Genomic DNA, 18,482 nt, shown 5'->3' on the forward strand with positions numbered 1-18,482 from the left:
GCAAAATGATAGGATACTGAAAGAGGAACTCCCCAGGTTGGTAAATGCCCAATATGCTACTGGAGATCAGTGGAGAAATAACTCCAGAAAGAATGAAGGGATGGAGCCAAAGCAAAAACAATACCCAGTTGTGGATGTGACTGGTGATAGAAACAAGGTCCGATGCTGTAAAGAGCAATATTGCATAGGAACCTGGAATGTTAGGTCCATGAATCAAGGCAAATTGGAAGTGGTCAAACAGGAGATGGCAAGAGTGAATGTCTACATTCTAGGAATCGCGAACTAAAGAGGACTGGAATGGGTGAATTTAACTCAGACAACCATTATATCTACTACTGTGGGCAGGAAACCCTTAGAAGAAATGGAGTAGCCATCATGGTCAACAAAAGTCTGAAATGCAGTACTTGGATGCAATCTCAAAAACAACAGAATCATCTCTGTTCATTTCCAAGGCAAACCATTCAATATCATAGTAATCCAAGTCTATGCCCCAACAAGTAATGCTGAAGAACCTGAAGTTGAATGGTTCTATGAAGACCTGCAAGACCTTTTAGAACTAACACCCAAAACAGATGTCCTTTTCATTATAGGGGACCGGAATGCAAAAGCAGGAAGTCAAGAAACACCTGGAGCAACAGGCAAATTTGGCCTTGGAATACAGAATGAAGCAGGGCAAAGACTAATAGAGTTTTGCCAAGAGAACACACTGGTCATAGCAAACACCCTCTTCCAACAACACAAGATAAGACTCTACACGTGAACATCACCAGATGGTCAACACCGAAATCAGACTGATTATATTCTTTGCAGACAAAGATGGAGAAGCTCTATACAGTCAGCAAAAACAAGACCGGGAGCTAACTGTGGTTCAGATCATGAACTCCTTATTGCCAAATTCAGACTTACATTGAAGAAAGGAGGGAAAACCACCAGACCATTCAGGTATGACCTCAATCAAATCCCTTATGATTATATAGTGGAAGTGAGACAGAGATTTAAGGGACTAGATCTGATAGACATAGTGCCTGATGAACTATGGACTGAGGTTCGTGACATTGTACAGGAGACAGGGATCAAGACCATTCCCATGGAAAAGAAATGCAAAAAAGCAAAATGGCTGTCTGGGGAGGCCTTACAAATAGCTGTGAAAAGAAGAGAAGCGAAAAGCAAAGGAGAAAAGGAAAGATATAAGCATATGAATGCATAGTTCCAAAGAATAGCAAGAAGAGATAAGAAAGCCTTCCTAGGTGACCAATGCAAAGAAATAGAGGAAAACAACAGAATGGGATAGACTAGAGATCTCTTCAAGAAAATCGGAGATACCAAAGGAACATTTCATGCAAAGATGGGCTCGATAAAGGACAGAAATGGTATGGACCTAACAGAAGCAGAAGATATTAAGAAAAGGTGGCAAGAATACACAGAAGAATGTACAATAAGATTTTCATGACCAAGATAATCACAATGGTGTGATCACTCACCTAGAGCCAGACATCCTGGAATGTGAAGTCAAGTGGGCCTTAGAAAGCATCACTACGAACAAAGCTAGTGGAGGTGATGGAATTCCAGTTGAACTCTTTCAAATCCTGAAAGATGATGCTGTCAAAGTGCTGCACTGAATATGCCAACAAATTTGGAAAACTCAGCAGTGGCCACAGGACTAGAAAAGGTCAGTTTTCATTCTAATCCCAAAGAAAGGCAATGCCAAAGAATGCTCAAACTGCTGCACAATTGCACTCATCTCACACGCTAGTAAAGTAATGCTCAAAATTCTCCAAGCTAGGCTTCAACAATATGTGAACTGTGAACTTCCAGATGTTCAAGTGGTTTTAGAAAAGGCAGAGGAACCAGAGATCAAATTGCCAACATCCGCTGGATCATCGAAAAAGCAAGAGAGTTCCAGAAAAACATCTATTTCTGCTGTATTGACTATGCCAAAGCCTTTGACTGTGTGGAGCACAATAAACTGTGGAAAATTCTGAAAGGGATGGGAATCCCAGACCACCTGATCTGCCTCTTGAGAAACCGGTATGCAGGTCAGGAAGCAACAGTTAGAACTGGACATGGAACAACAGACTGGTTCCAAATTGGAAAAGGAGTTTGTCAAGGCTGTATACTGTCACCCTGCTTATTTAATTTATATGCAGAGTACATCATGAGAAATGCTGGACTGGAAGAAGCACAAGCTGGAATCAAGATTGCCGGGAGAAATATCAATAACCTCAGATATGCAGATGACACCACCTTTATGGCAGACAGTGAAGAGGAACTAAAAAGCCTCCTGATGAAAGTGAAAGAGGAGAGTGAAAAAGTTGGCTTAAAGCTCAACATTCAGAAAACGAAGGTCATGGCATACGGTCCCATCACTTCATGGGAAATAGATGGGGAAACAGTGGAAACAGTGTCAGACTTTATTTTGGGGGGCTCCAAAATCACTGCAGATGGTGACTGCAACCATGAAATTAGAAGACGCTTACTCCTTGGAAGGAAAGTTATGACCAACCTATATAGCATATGCAATAGCAGAGACATTACTTTACCAACAAAGGTCCATCTAGTCAAGGCTATGGTTTTTCCAGTGGTCATGTATGGATGTGAGAGTTGGACTGTGAAGAAAGCTGAGCACCAAAGAATTGATGCTTTTGAACTGTGGTGTTGGAGAAGACTCTTGAGAGTCCCTTGGACTGCAAGGAGATCCAACCAGTCCATTCTAAAGGAGATCAATCCTGGGATTTCTTTGGAAGGAATGATGCTAAAGCTGAAACTCCAGTACTGTGGCCACCTCAGGCGAAGAGTTGACTCATTGGAAAAGACTCTGATGCTGGGAGGGATTGAGGGTAGGAGGAGAATGGGATAACAGAGGATGAGATGGCTGGATGACATCACCGACTCAATGGACGTGAGTTTGAGTGAACTGTGGGAGTTGGTGATGGACAGGGAGGCCTGGGGTGCTGCAATTCATGGGGTCGCAAAGAGTTGGACACCTTTGAGTGACTGAACTGAAGCAGTTATTTTCCATAAAAGCTTGTTCCTGTTTGAGTTTAAAATCCTATCATCTCTTTGAGGATATTAATTATATTTCTTTAAAAGTCTCAACTTTTCTTCAGTACTCTGAAGTACTAGAACACTCTGTTCTGCTTTCTTACAAGATAAGACTTGAAGTTTGGAGATCTTAAAAGTATCTGGGAGCAACAGCCACACAGCAAGCCTATCTTCTCACACCAAAGCTATCTTCGCCTGAGCTTTTATCAGTAATGAGGCTGCCGTTTTAATCTTTTTTGGTATGACTTCTATGTTTGCTGTAGCTGTTCCCCAACTTCAGAGAGGAAGACTCTTGAAACAAGGGTTCCCCAGAAACTGATTCCACCTCAGCAATAGTTGTCTCATGGTTTTTGGCTACAGAGTTTTCTAGTTTGCCTCTTTTCAGTCCCTCACATTTCACCCTCAATTAATAAAGTGAAATTTAGAACACCTAAGTCTACCAATTCAAGCTCTTTCCACACTACCTTATAAGACATAGTCCTTACATTAGAGACCTTAAAAATCTTATTAGGATGGAGATACAGAAGTTAAGCAGAACTAAATACACAGTAATATACTATAAAGTAACTAATGTGTGGCAAATAAGTACTAAAGAATTTTAAGAAGTCACATGAGGTTATGTAGAAGGGTTCACTGAAAAGTAGAAGCATGAATTAACCCAGGAAGGATTTCATTCAAAACACATTTGTAGAATAGATACTAATCAATTGTAGATGAGTTATTTCTGAGGTAGAAGCTCATAGATGGATGATATTTTATCACAAGGTACTAAGTGTCCCTCAATCATCTACTACTACATACGTACATAAATATAAAATAGTATATAAAAAGTACGAGTCAAAAAAATAATCAGCATGTAAACAATTTCAAATTTCAGTAGGTGTTCACTTAAACTGTTTTCGTATATACCTCTGATATGAAAAGAGCCATCATCATTTCTCTCTACCACGAGATGATCAATATGAACAGTCACAGGAGCTGGTTCAAGGGATATTGTACTACTACGAGGACTGTCATCCTACGGGAAAGAGAAATAGTATTGGCATGTTGCTACTGAAGTAAAAGATAAAATCAATCATTTTCAATTAATCATTTTCTTAAACACTACTTCTGCCAAAAATATTTTAATGAGTTAGAAATATATCTTTAATATGCTTTAGTTGATAGAGAAAATTCCCCATTCTATTTTGATATTTTCTAATTTCTAAGAAGAATCTCTACACCATCACCACAAGGACCAACAAGTTCATATTGTTAGGCATGAATCAAAGTCCAGTTGGCTAAATGAACATTTATAAAATGAAAATATAAAAATATTTGTTAACATACTTTTAAATTTATTTTTGTGTTAGAAACTTGTATTTTCATGGGCATCACTGTTGCAACTGTTTCATCTTCCAAAAAATGTTGAATATTCATAAGAGAAGACACAAGAAACTCAGTGCTGAAGTTTTCTATATGGCATTGCAGAAATCCATTCTTTTCTGCAAGCAAAGAGTGTATTACAGCACCAGGCCCACTTTCAAATCTCAGAGTAATCTCAGGAGAGGATTTAGAATGAATTACAGCTTTATGATCTGAACCTATGAAAAAAGAACAAATAAAAATTGTAACTTTGTATTACAACTCAAAAATGTCACTCTCAATTATTTGTCATTAACAGGTCACTGTCACTTTGAATAGTATTAAAGCAATAATAGATTAAAATTTTAATATGTATTCTTAATTTAAATGATATTTACAGTTCATATGTAACACATGGCTTCCCAGGTCACTGAGTGCTAAAGATTCTGCCTGCCAATGCAGGAGCCCCAGGAGATTAGAGTTAGATCCCTGAAAGGGATCAGAAGATCCCCTGGAAGAAAACATGGCAACCCCTACCAACATTCTTGCTGGGATAATTCCATGAACAGAGGAGTCTGGCAGGTTACAGTCCATTTGGGTTGCAAAGAGTTGGATATAACTGAGTAATATAACACATATTCAATCCTAATTTCCCTAATTTCCATTTTTATAGACAATCTTCTACTGCAATAATGCTGTCTATATTTTTTATTTGTTTGTAACATGCAAAAACATGCCACAATATAAATCTGACATGATTCATAACTCAGGTATTTTGAGTGTCTGAGTGTGTACATGTCTATACATTTATAATATAACAGACAATTGCGATGAAGAAATAGTCATGGCATTTAAAGTGACTTAAGCCACTTCTTAAAAAGTGACAAAAGCCTCAAGTTTTGTTTGTTTTTTTTATGAATATCAAGTTTTGTTTGTTTTTTTTTATGAATATCAAGCCCTTAAATAACTGGAAAAGAAAATAGAGAAGACCTCATTAAAATGTTACTGTTGAATTACAATCTTAAAACTACATTTATACCAAAGGAAATACAGATATGTTTATGTTTATATTTATATTTACTTATGCCTTGGCCTTTTTCCCAAAAAGAATTTGAGGTAGATTACACAGCTATAAGGACTCAAGTTCAAAAAATGTTGTTTAATTTCAATAAAACACCCATAGAATAGCTTTAAAAATAAAAGTTCCTAGTGGAACTACTTAAGTGAATCAGCCCTCATGGTAAATAAATATTTTTATTTGACATTATCTAGCTTCAAAAAGAATAAGAGGCAACACGCACATGGCACAATCAGAATTAAAAAATAAGCAGGTAATGGAAAAGTAAAGATAGGTGGTATGATTACTAACTCAAAATACATTATTTAAATTTCTGAGCCAAAGATAGACCAAAAATAGCTTTCTAATAGCAAAGGGAAAATACAGTCAGTTTCACAATTCATAGAACCCATGAGATAAAAACAAACTGTTCTGGAAAGGTGAAGCTATTTCATTTATTGAGGTTCCAAGTTATCTGTCCCATGGGCGCATATAAGAAGACCCCACTAATCAAATTCATGATGAAAAGATGTTTATTTTCCCTCAGTATGTATGTGAATACTTTAGTCTTACAGAAGTCAAATGTATACATATTTATGAAAGGGAGAAGGGAGAAAGAAATTAAAGATAGGTATGTTTATGCACCAAGGATAGATCTCCTTACACAAAACAAAGTGGAGAGTTGTTTTAAAACTTTTATTTCAGATAAAAAATGACATTTAATTAATGCTAGCACTACTTGCTAAGATTCAAAATAAATAGTATAGATATCAGAAGAGTTCAAAAGGACTCCCAGGGACTTCTCCTGGTGGTCCACTGGATAACACTTGCCAGAGGCCAGGTTCCATCCCAGATCAGAGAATACGAGCCACATGGTGTGGACAAAAAGCAAAAAAAAAAAACCTCTCAACAATTAAGAACTCATGTATTTTTAATTTTTTAAAATAGAAGGTAAAAGAAATGGACACAAATTCATAATGGTTAATGTTCTTTCCTATACCAAGAAAACCAAGAGTTAACTAACTTGTCTATTTAACAGTAAGAACAATTCAAAACAAACAACTTGGTAGTTGTGATTTTATTTTGCCTTTTATCTATCTATATTATAACTACATATGTCTATCTACACACACACACACGGACACACAGATATACTCACTCCAGAGACCTGAGAGCCATAAATCATTTCGAACAAAAAAAGTATTTAGAGCAGAGATAAAACAAAATCACTCCTCCCTACTACCTCTTACGCCATGAAACTTTAAAAAGGCTTCCCATTAAAGGGATCCAAACTCTACACATTATTATAGAAAAACTAAAACAAAACCAAAAAGAACTTTATAATTTTAACTGTTTATGTCAGAGTGACAGTGTATATAAACTGCAGATCAAATTACAATCATTGTTCACATGGTTTATTAATGTCTTAAAAGTTCAAGCTAAACTAGTTTTTTCTCCTTTTCCCTTTATTCTCTTTCCCTTTCCTTTCTTTCTTGTTATTTTATTTTTAAACCAAGACAGCTGTAAAAAATAATAAGGTATTAGATAGCACTGCCTGTATAACCCCTACATACAAGGCGTTTCAAAATAATTTCTACAGTTAGAAACAAGGTGAAACAAAGCAAATCAGTTCAGTTCAGTCACTGGAGAGTCTTTTCCAATGAGTCAACTCTTCACATGAGGTGGCCAAGGTACTGGAGTTTCAGCGTTTGCATCATTCCTTCCAAAGAACACCCAGGACTGATCTCCTTTAGAATGGACAGGTTGGATATCCTTGCAGTCCAAGGGACTCTCAAGAGTCTTCTCCAACACCACAGTTCAAAAGCATCAATTCTTCGGCGCTCAGCTTTCTTCACAGTCCAACTCTCACATCCATACATGACTACTGGAAAAACCATAGCCTTTTCTTTGGAAGGAATGATGCTCAAGCTGAAACTTCAGTACTTTGGTCACCTCATGCGAAGAGTTGACTCATTGGAAAAGACTCTGATGCTGGGAGGGATTGGGGGCAAGAGGAGAAGGGGATGACAGAGGATGAGATGGCTGGATGGCATCACTGACTCGATGGACGTGAGTGTGAGTGAACTCCGGGAGTTGGTGATGGACAGGGAGGCCTGGCGTGCTGCGATTCATGGGGTCGCAAAGAGTCAGACACGACTGAGCGACTGATCTGATCTGATCTGACTAGATGGACCTTTGTTGGCAAAGTAATGTCTCTGCTTTTGAATATGCTATCTAGGTTGGTCATAACTTTCCTTCCAAGGAGTAAGCGTCTTCTAATTTCATGGCTGCAATCACCATCTGCAGTGATTTTGAGCCCCAAAAAATAAAGCCTGACACTGTTTCCACTGTTTCCCCATCTACTTCCCATGAAGTGATGGGACCAGATGCCATGACCTTCGTTTTCTGAATGTTGAGCTTTAAGCCAACTTTTTCACTCTTCTCTTTCACTTTCATCAAGAGGCTTTTGAGTTCCTCTTCACTGTCTGCCATAAGGGTGGTGTCATCTGCATATCTGAGGTTATTGATATTTCTCCTGGCAATCTTGATTCCAGCTTGTGCTTCTTCCAGTCCAGCGTTTCTCATGATGTACTCTGCATAGAAGTTAAATAAGTAGGGTGATGATATACAGCCTTGACAAACTCCTTTTCCGATTTGGAACCAGTCTGTTGTTCCATGTCTAGTTCTAACTGTTGCTTCCTGACCTGCATACAGGTTTCTCAAGAGGCAGGTTAGGTAGTCTGGGATTCCCATCTCTTCCAGAATTTTCCACAGTTTATTGTGATCCACACAGTCAAAGGCTTTGGCATAGTCAATAAAGCAGAATTGATGTTTTTCTGGAACTCTCTTGCTTTTTCCATGATCCAGCGGATGCTGGTAACAAGGACATGGTAATAAGTGGGTATAAAGCAAAAAACTGTGCAAAATAGTGTTTGGTTGGGTATAGAACAGGGTTTAGCTTTTGAAATTTTACATTCCATCTTTTTTTGTTGTTTTTTCATCTACTATAAAATCTTTCCAACTATATACATTGAATACTTAGCTTCTTTCATTTTGTATGCTATTGGGATTGACATTTCCTAAAACGAAATTCTTGAATTTCATTTTAGGAAACACATTGTAAACTGCAAGGCCTACAGATAGAAAAAATCAGGAGGTAATTTTCTTCTATGATGCTGGTTTATAGACAAATGGCACATTTACCTACACTTCCCAGGATGTGAAGTGATAGTATGTTTGTTTGATATCATGCAGGATTGCATGTATTTCAACATGTGTTATATCAGATATAGCATTCTGTATATGTAGCAAAGAAAAATATTATAGCTCAGTGACTTTTCAAAAGATTTAAAAAACTGAACACTGTCATTTAAATTTCTCAGTATAATTGTTTTAATAAATTCATGTCTTTAAATGACTGAAAACTATGAGTGATAATTCCATATAAAGCTTGAAAAAGGAATGATTTAATGTGGTATTCCTCATCATACACTGCATGTTTTATTGCTTATATCCCTCTGTATCTAAGAGAATGTGTTGATCTTAAAATGAAAACCCATAAGAACAGGATACATGATTTTATCAAATATCAAGTACCACACCAAACTCAGGAAATACTTGCTTATAAGCAAGATAATGGAAAATAAAGCAAGATAATTCAACATTCAAAAAACTAAGATCATGGCATCTGGTCCCATCATTTCATGGCAAACAGATGGGGAAACAATGGAAACAGTGGCAGACTTTATTTTCTTGGTGAGAGAGTCATTTCCTAAGCAGGTTGATAAGACAACTAGGGGTCCCCAAGGAGAGAGGGGTCTGGAATTCTCAAGGAGGAAGAAAGGACAAGCCTTTTTTTTCCCCTCTACATTCCTTAGGATTCTGTATCCTGCCTGAGGATAGTCTCTGGATTAAACCTTCTGGCTAATCCTGTTATTTTAAAATGTAAATTATGGGAGTAGGTCTATATAACAATAATGTATCCTGCCTGAGGACAGTCTCTGGATTAAACCTTCTGGCTAATTCTGTTATCTTAAAATGTAAATTATTGGAGTAGGTCTGGTAAGGTCTTTACAACCTCCAGACTTTCTTTGGATTCATTGGAGAGTATATAACTCCATTGCTAATACTAGCAAGGGGGTACTCTTTCTGCCCCCTTCTGATGCCTATGTCAGAAGCTTTCTCTATCTCCTTTATACTTTAATAAAACTTTATTACACAAAAGCTCTGAGCAATCAAGCCTCATCTCTGGCCCTAGATTGAATTCTTCTCCTCTGGAGGCCAAGAATCCCGACGTCTTTTCGAGGTTCAGCAACAACCTTTCACTGGGCTCCAAAATCACTATGGATGGTGACTGCAGCCATGAAATTAAAAGACACTTGCTCCTTGGAAGAAAAGCTATGACAAACATAGACAGTGCATTGAAAAGCAAACACATTACTTGGCCGACAAAGGTTCATCTAGTCAAAGCTATAGTTTTTCCAGTAGTCAGGTACAGATGTGAGAGTTGGACCACAAAGAAGGCTGAGCACCAAAGAACTGATGCTTTTGAACTGTAGTGTTGGAGAAGACTCTTGAGAGTCCCTTGGACTGCAAGGAGATCCAACCAGTCAATCTTAAAGGAAATCAATCCTAATTATTCATTGGAAGGACTGATGATGAAGCTGAAACTCCAATACTTTGGCCACCTCATGCAAAGAGTTGATTCACTGGAAAAGACCCTGATGCTGGGAGGGATTGGGGGCAGGAGGAGAAGGGGATGACAGAGGATGAGATGGCTGGATGGCATCACCGACTCAATGGACATGAGTTTGGGTGAACTCCGGGAGTTGGTGATGGACAGGGAGGCCTGGCGTGCTGCAATTCATGGGGTCGTAAAGAGTTGGACACGACTGAGCGACTGAACTGAACTGAAGGGGTGGAGTTTGAAATAGTAATCAGGTCTTCCCATGTTAAAAGAATATTTTGATCCTATTCAGATATAACCAGTAGAAAGTCATCATTATCTCCTTGAAAATTTAATCAATATCTACTTGAAATGATGGAGCTCTTGGCTTAAAAAAGAAAACAAGCTTAAATCACACTGAAGTCTTACCTACTGGACGATGACTAAGGTAATGCCGTAGACTGATATTGCCTAACTGATCTGGTATCACTTGGTCCACTTGAAGACAGATTTCCGTATCTTCACCTCGGATGTCAATTTCCCCATTAACACCAGTAATTTTAAATACCACAATTGACATCTAATAAGGATTGCATAAATAATATTAGTATACCAAATAATTCAAAACAGAGTTTAGGGAAAACACAGGAAACTACTATAACCTCTAAAAAATACAACTGTGACTAATAAAAATATATTTGTGACCAACTGAAAGCAGTTATTATATTACAGTGATAAACTTCCACTTCCTTTCTTTCTGCTCAGTCAAGAGAATTGTTTTAGGTCACCAAGATTAAATATATGATGGTTTTGTTACATATTTTTCATTAGCTTTTCACTAAAAGCTGAACACATTTTCTAAGGCATCCATAAGAATACTTTATTAGGTGAAGAGGGCTTAAAATAAACCAGTAACATATTTCTTTTGTAGACAGCCCCTCATAAGGACTGACTACCATCCTTACTATCAAACTTTTTCACAGTAGATTTAATCAAATTAAAATAAAGGTCAAAGCATAGAGAATGGAAAAAAGATAGAACCTTTCCTCTTCAACACAATTTTTTTTTTAAAATTTAGAAAAATGAAATTCAGAGAATAATAATTCAGTAAGAGTGAAGGAAAAATTTCAAGAGTAGGAAGAGCAAAGTAAATTACCCACAATTTCAATTATTTTTACATATCAATGCTCATAAATGGGTACATATTGAATATGAGATAAAGTTGGTGGCATTTCTCTTCATAGAATGTCTCTGAAAAGATTACCAGGTCATCATGACTTTCTTGAGCACCCTCTGAATTTGTACTGATGGCGTCTGGAGAGGTTTCACCATAATTCTGTAGGTTTGCACTGGTATTTGTCTGATCGGCTGGGCTCTGGTAATTTGTAGTTGAATTCTTTTTAATACCTGAAATAAGATAAAAATAAACTAATAAATTAAAATCAGTTTATACATGATCCAATAATGTTACATTTATCTAACCAAAAGAGACTGTTCCTTCAACTCTGTCTCAAGCATAGTCTTATTTAAGAAGACAAGAAGCAAAGAAAAATTAAATTGCAGTTAGTCAGCAAAAAGTAAGAAATAACTTTCCACAGTAAGGTGTTAGAGATATTAAACCCTAAACTCAGTATGAAAAGAAGTCTACCGCAGTCAGCCACAGTCTGTGTTCTTCCCATTGCAGGTGTGGTGCTGGCGTTACTAGCAGTTCCTGGTCAGCCAGCTTTGCCTCCTCTGTTCTATCCAATATTCAGTGATCCCAGTCTGACCACTTCATTTCCCTTTTCAGTATCCTACAGTTCTTCTACATGAAATCAATACTACTATTGTCAATGTGATTGTTTTCCATCCTTACCAACCTGCCTTAATTCCTCAATGTGCTCTTTTTCAATATTTCTCAAACTCCCTGTGATAAAGGATAATTTTTAAAAATTTGTGTTCATAACAAATCAACACTTTTTCGAAATACCATAAAAAAGAATTGTTGAAATGAAAATGAATCTAGAAAAATGAGAAGGGCCAAAGACACAAAACAAAGCCTCACTTTTTTTACTTCAATCATGCCTGGATTCTGACTTTATATTAAAAAAAAAAAGAAAAGCTAATAATTCTAAAAATGATTTCAAGGATTAATTCACTGAATGACAAAACAACCAAGTTAGTCATTCTCTAAACCCTTTTGCTTACATGATAGCATTTGACAAAGCTTTACTTTGTTGTTGTTATAAACATCTTGATCATAAGTCTTCATAACATTTCACTAAGTGCATTATAGAATGAGTATCATTTTCATTCACTGAAAGAACATTCTGCTCAATGTAACTTGCAAGAAGCTTGTTAAAAATTTCTTTTTTTCAGATGTACATTATAATTTGACATCTGTGTACACTACAAAGTGCACCATCAAAAGACTAGTTCACCATCCATAATGATAAAATTGATCTCCTTCATCCATTTTGACCATTTCCCCATCCCCTTGCCCTCTGGTAACAACCAATCTGTTTTTGTATCTACAAACTTGTTTTTGCTCTGTTTTCATTTTGGTTTTTAAAAAATATAACCCACAATATGAGTGAAATCATATAGTATTTGTCTTTCTTTGTAATAATTTTTATTATTATATTTACTACTATATATAATCAGGTTCTAACTCAGTGCCTGACAAAGCAAGTAGGTGTTCAACAAATTACCTACTGAATGGATAAATAAAATGATTTTTAGGTCAGAGAAATGCATATAAATGAAATTTAGTATGAATAAATTCCCACATTTCACAGGGAGTTCCTAATACTGCCACAGGTTAAGAAAATTTCACTAATAAAATAATATTTAAGATAAAGTAAAAAGAAAGAAAAGGAATATTTGAGGCACAGGTACAAAGACTGAGGGAATTTGTCATAGTGAAGAGGCTGACAGAAAGACTGATATATACTGTATAGTAAATATTATAGTACAACAAGTTTAGTAAGCACATGGGAAAACAAGAGAAATGTAAGCTGGGGCCAGGTCACATAGAGCATTGTCAGTAACATTTTCTTTTTAAATTAACAGCCTTATAGCAGTTAAAACTTATCAGGACTAAAATGGATATTGACATGATAATATACACTTTTTAAAAGAATATTCTGCCTATAAAATGAAAAAAAACTGGGGAGACTAGATTGAAATTTGTGGTGGGCTGGCAGTCCAGCTATGGGTTTGTTCATTTATAAATATGTATATATATTCAAAAATACAAATTCACAATATATATGTGTATGTAAATGTGTATGTGTATGTATATGTATATATATATATATATATGTGTGTGTGTGTGTGTGTATATATATATGTATATGTTAGTGTTCATATGTGGAAACATACATGAAAGCGAAGTGAAAGTGTCAGTCACTCAGTCATGTCCGACTTTTTGTGACGCCATGGACTGTAGCCTGCCAGGGTCCTCAGTCCATAGAATTCTCTAGGCAAGAATACTGGAGTGGTTAGCCATTCCCTTCTCCAGGGATCTTCCCAACCCAAGGATCGAACCTGGGTCTCCTACACTCAGGCAGATTCATTATCATCTGAGCCACCAGGAAGCCATGTAAACATACAAACATGTATATGAAAACACAAAGAAAAATGTCCAGAATTATATATACCAAAAGTCAATGGTAGCTATTTCCAGAATGGGGAACGGTATCAAGGGCAGAGTAACGGTGGTATTACAGTGATACCTTAAATTTCTACTCTAGATATTTCCATGACATGTGATGTTTTCTTAAATGAGAAAGAACTCATATATTTCTTGTAAAACTAAAATGAAACACAGAAAAAATAAGTCTTTTCCTAATGAAAATAATTATTTTAATAGAAAATTATTACAGTTAAAGAGAACTACAAATACACAGTCATATATCATTTAAGCATTACACATAAAATCAAATGCCCTTGTATTTTTCAAGATCCTAAAAACAGTCTACAGCTAGAATCTATTCTAAGACAGTTATTAGAAATGCAGATAAAAATTTATGAACAATGATACTAATTATAGCATCTTATAGCTGTGGAAAAAACTAAAAACAATCTAAATATTCAGTATCAGGGTAACAATTAAAAAGTCAGGGTCCATTCTTATGACAATTTAATAACTTAATACTGGTAAAAAAACAGGCTGAGAACCATATATAAGGTGTGATACTATATATACATGTATGGAAATATATATATACATTTACAAGATAAATTACAATTGGTATCTCTAGATTGTGGGACTTTTGAGTTATTCTCCAAATTGTAGTAGTTTATATTTTCTAAATTTTCCACATTGAGTGGTAGTCACTTTTATTATTTAATTTTTAGAAATAAGAAAATCACTGATACTTTCTGAGAATAAATGGAAATGTTTTCTGCAGGAACACTGTTTTTGAAGCATCATTTGATCACAAAACAGAAATCTTCTATTAAAGTAGAATCTTAAGCCATAAAGGGGGCAAGGGAACTAGGAAATAGAGCTATCTGAATCAAGAATACATTTCTATGACCCCTATCAGTACCTCATCTATATTTAACTGGTAGAGTATGCTGGGAAGAAGATTACTGTGAATGGACTACAAAAGGGCTTTTTGTTTACATACAGTAATCATTTTCCAAGTCTGGAGTGCTGGCATAGCATACTGGTTGGTTGAAAGCTTAGGTTCCTGAATCAGACCAATTGAGATCCAAATCTGCCTCTATTACTTCTTATCTGGACATTAATTTCTCCAAGCTTCAGTTTCTAAAGCTATGAGCTTTTCCTAGCCTAAGCCGTTTTCAACTATACCAATAGGTTTTTACTCTTCATATGCAAAGTAATTCATATTTGCCTCTCTTAAACTTTAAGGTCTGTACAGGCAACTATTCTCTGGCTACGGTCCACGGTTTTATTCCTGTTCACAAAGTCCCCAATGTCTTAGTGATGGGGATGTGTCTAATACTAAGTCATTCCTAATGGTCTGTACTAAGGCATTTGTTGCTTCTGAATAAAATAGGGGAATCATGTAGTTCCATCATACACTATCACGTATGAAGGAGAATTCTGGTTATGGGAATCAAAAATCCATTCTGGAAAAATTATAGTCACAGAACCACATAGAATCAACGGATCCATTCTGGAAAAATTACAGTCATAGAACCACAGTCACAGAACCACACAGATCCATTCAGGAAAAATTACAATCATAGAACAACATAGACTGGAAAAATCACAGTCATAGTTGAGAATTCATCATGCAAATTAAGCCCATCTAATCAAATTCCAAATACAGGGGTCCCTGTGATAGAGGCTAGTAGCATTAATGATCTAAATGACTATATATAAATAACTGCTAAACATCATCCATAAAAAGGAAGGAGTATTTGGTCAAAAGATGCACTAGAACAACTATTAAGAAGTTAGGTACAATGTTCTTTGTATTGTGTATGTGTGTATAAATAAATCTTTTTAGGCTATGACTGATTACTGAGTATAACTAAAAACACCTTAAATGCCACTTCTAAGATGTGTGTATATAAATTCTTAAATTGAATTGCTTTACCTTTTTCCAAAAATATATGACTATCACTTCCATCACTTTCTAATAACTGTTCTTCCAATATCATGCTGTCAAGTGAAATGGTATCCAGTGAGGTTTGTGAGGGGCTTCTTCTCATGTTCTTATAAGTAGAGACTGGAGCCAAGGTGGGTAGGCAACGTTCCTTAGGCTTTCCGCTGTTAACAAACGAAAGTATCAGAAAATCATCACATAAAAGGAAAAGGATACTTTCTAAAGAATATGTCAAACAAACAAACAAAAAAAAAATATATATATATATAATATACACAAAGTTTTAAAATTATATTATCTAAGGATAAGCTCAAAGTATTTTTATATTCTGAAAAACTTATTTTTCCATGTGCTAATTTTAATGCCTCATTTATCATGGTTTTCTGTCCAAAGCCAAAAGATACTCATAAGCACATGCACATGCTTGTATGTTGTGCACACACACACACACACACACACACACACACAATTAAACAAACTCCCAATCCAAATCCAACAGTAAGTCATTACCTTAAGGATGACTGTGATTTAAGTGTTCTGATGGTGGGTGCTTCTTCTTTACTGATTTCCACATTCTCAGAGAGTGAAGCTGTTTCTGGAAGCAAATCTTCAGCCTTAAAGATCGACTCTATGGTTTCACTTCTCTTACTAGTTAAACTATTTGAAAGTATGTTCTGATTACCACCATCATCAAATGACAGTATACTTGAATCTTCTCTGTAGTTTAAGACACTATTTGAATCTGTGTAAGATGAAACCTTTTTGCCACTTGTTTCTGATCCAATTTCTCCTGAGCCACTTTGGCTAACAAGTCCACTACTTTCAACTTCACTTATTTTCCCTAAATTTTTATCTGATAAATAATTCAGAGAAGAAATATCTTTTTGCAGATTTGTATCACTAGCTGATTTAAAAAGCGAAGAATCCTTCACAGGGACATGGCTAAGGTCAACACTCATAGATCTGTTGTCCGACATATGATTAAGAGTTACACTTCTAATTTGATTTATTCCACTACTAACATGTTTTCTTTTTGAAGGCAAAAATTCTCCATTTTCTGCAGGCAGATAATCTGGAACCATTGGGCTCACACTTTCAGAAACAGGAGACTTAAGAGTATTTGCTTGATCCACAGGATGTAGCAAAAGAGCCACTTCTGCACTTTTAAGTAAAATTCCGATGCAAACAGATGTCTGACTAGCCGGACTGCCAGTCACAGCTTCTACATCTTTCCTTAAATTCTCTGAAAGCAAAATAAGTGACTCATGGAGGAAAAGCAAGAGCAAATACTGGTAGTGATTGATTTGCATACTGACATGTTTACGAACATGAACCAGGACATGAATATCTGCATCTGATGATGGTGAAGAAAATCTTAAAAATGTATCTGAAGAAGGTTTCTGACCACCACTGGTCAAGGGATCACATTCTGTACTGTAATACTCCTTCAAGAGCTTTTTTCGCTTCCATCGGCCAGTCAGATCACTAGACTCACTTTGTGATGTATTTAGAGAGATTTGATTACAAGTCTGCAGCGACTTTTGTGACACTGCATACCTTTTTGGTTGACAAATCCAGATGGAAAGAGGGAAAGAATCTACAAAATTTATTGGTCGTCCTTTTCCACTTTTCATCCCTTCATAATCTATCCAAAATTGAGAAAAGTACACAGCCCAAACATCTGTGGCAGCAGAGGTTTTAAGAGTGTGTTTATTCAGCTTGGGAGTAACATTGCCTTTATAAACTTCATGCAGTTTGGTATCCTGTTCATGAGCATGTCTCTGGAAGATTGGATGCAGAAGATTAAAATTGTCACCAGATTTGGGGAAACTGGTATATGTTTTACTGAAAAAATCACAATCTTTGAAGTCTTGAAATAAAGCTTCTAAATCAGAATGTCGACAGTTTGGACAGTGTCTTGTATTTGTAGCAATCATTTCAGAACTCTGAATAGAAATTGCACGTGGTTGATCTTGATGACATTCAGATTTCATTTCAGAAGGAATGACAAACTAGAAGAGAAAAAAAAACTAATCTAGCCTGACTTACAAATCCACACAGCTTGAAGATAAAATAATATGACAGCACAGAAATCCTTTTTGACATTTCTCCCCAAAACACTATTTTTCTATCCTGACATAAAATATTCTCTCCACCCAAATCTTATTAAACCAAATGAAAAGGTTTTAATGATTAACAACTAACAAAAGAACCAAAGGGGAAAAAAACCACAATGAAAAATGTACATAACACACATATTTGTAGACTATCACAAAATAAAAGGGACAAAACTGAATTAAATCAAGTAAATCAATTATTAAATGCTTACTATGCCCTGAGTGTGTATATATATATATATATGACCTGAGTATATAAGTGCCAAGTTTGGAAAAGAGAATTTTTTGTCATAATATTTTAACTTCAAGTGATCTGGAGGATGACTAGATAAGTAAATGGAATGACTGGATAATTATCATTTGAGCCATTTATTTGGGAGAACACTATTAAGAAAATAAACATAGGAGTATAGGTCAAACTATTTAGTAAAATTATTTTCTAAGATAATAAAGCCCAGTCTTCAAAATATTTACAACAAAGAGTTCAAACTATACTATTTTTTTAGCTTCCTTGCTTTAAAGTTCAAATATCCATGGAACTCTGATTATCAACTACTTGGCAGCAATAAAAAGGAACTTTCTATTATCTTTACATATTAATAACAGAATAAATGCAACAAATAAAGCCCAGACACAATTTTAAAACTTCACTGTATTATTTACCCTTATTAAAAAAAATTTATCAGCTCTGG

At 35.8% G+C, this 18,482-nt stretch overlaps 1 protein-coding gene across 7 annotated transcripts in view; it reads right to left on the minus strand.

The window, feature by feature from the left end:
• BLTP3B (bridge-like lipid transfer protein family member 3B) overlaps nucleotides 1–18,482 on the minus strand; it is a 92,540-nt gene that overhangs the window by 10,094 nt on the left and 63,964 nt on the right. For all 7 annotated transcript variants that reach the window (XM_086400833.1, XM_086400832.1, XM_086400836.1 and 4 more), the window contains 6 exons: nucleotides 16,184–17,685; nucleotides 15,665–15,837; nucleotides 11,374–11,516; nucleotides 10,539–10,689; nucleotides 4,372–4,625; nucleotides 3,952–4,060 (listed from right to left, as the gene is read on the minus strand). In XM_086400833.1, coding sequence (XP_086256959.1) covers nucleotides 3,952–4,060; nucleotides 4,372–4,625; nucleotides 10,539–10,689; nucleotides 11,374–11,516; nucleotides 15,665–15,837; nucleotides 16,184–17,685 — 2,332 coding nt within the window. The remainder of the gene's footprint in view (nucleotides 1–3,951; nucleotides 4,061–4,371; nucleotides 4,626–10,538; nucleotides 10,690–11,373; nucleotides 11,517–15,664; nucleotides 15,838–16,183; nucleotides 17,686–18,482) is intronic.

The sequence above is a fragment of the Bos grunniens genome, chromosome 5 (genome assembly GCF_055505025.1).
Source record: "Bos grunniens cultivar Pamir isolate PY7600 chromosome 5, Bosgru_T2T1.0, whole genome shotgun sequence".
NCBI classification, from domain to species: Eukaryota; Metazoa; Chordata; class Mammalia; order Artiodactyla; family Bovidae; genus Bos; species Bos grunniens.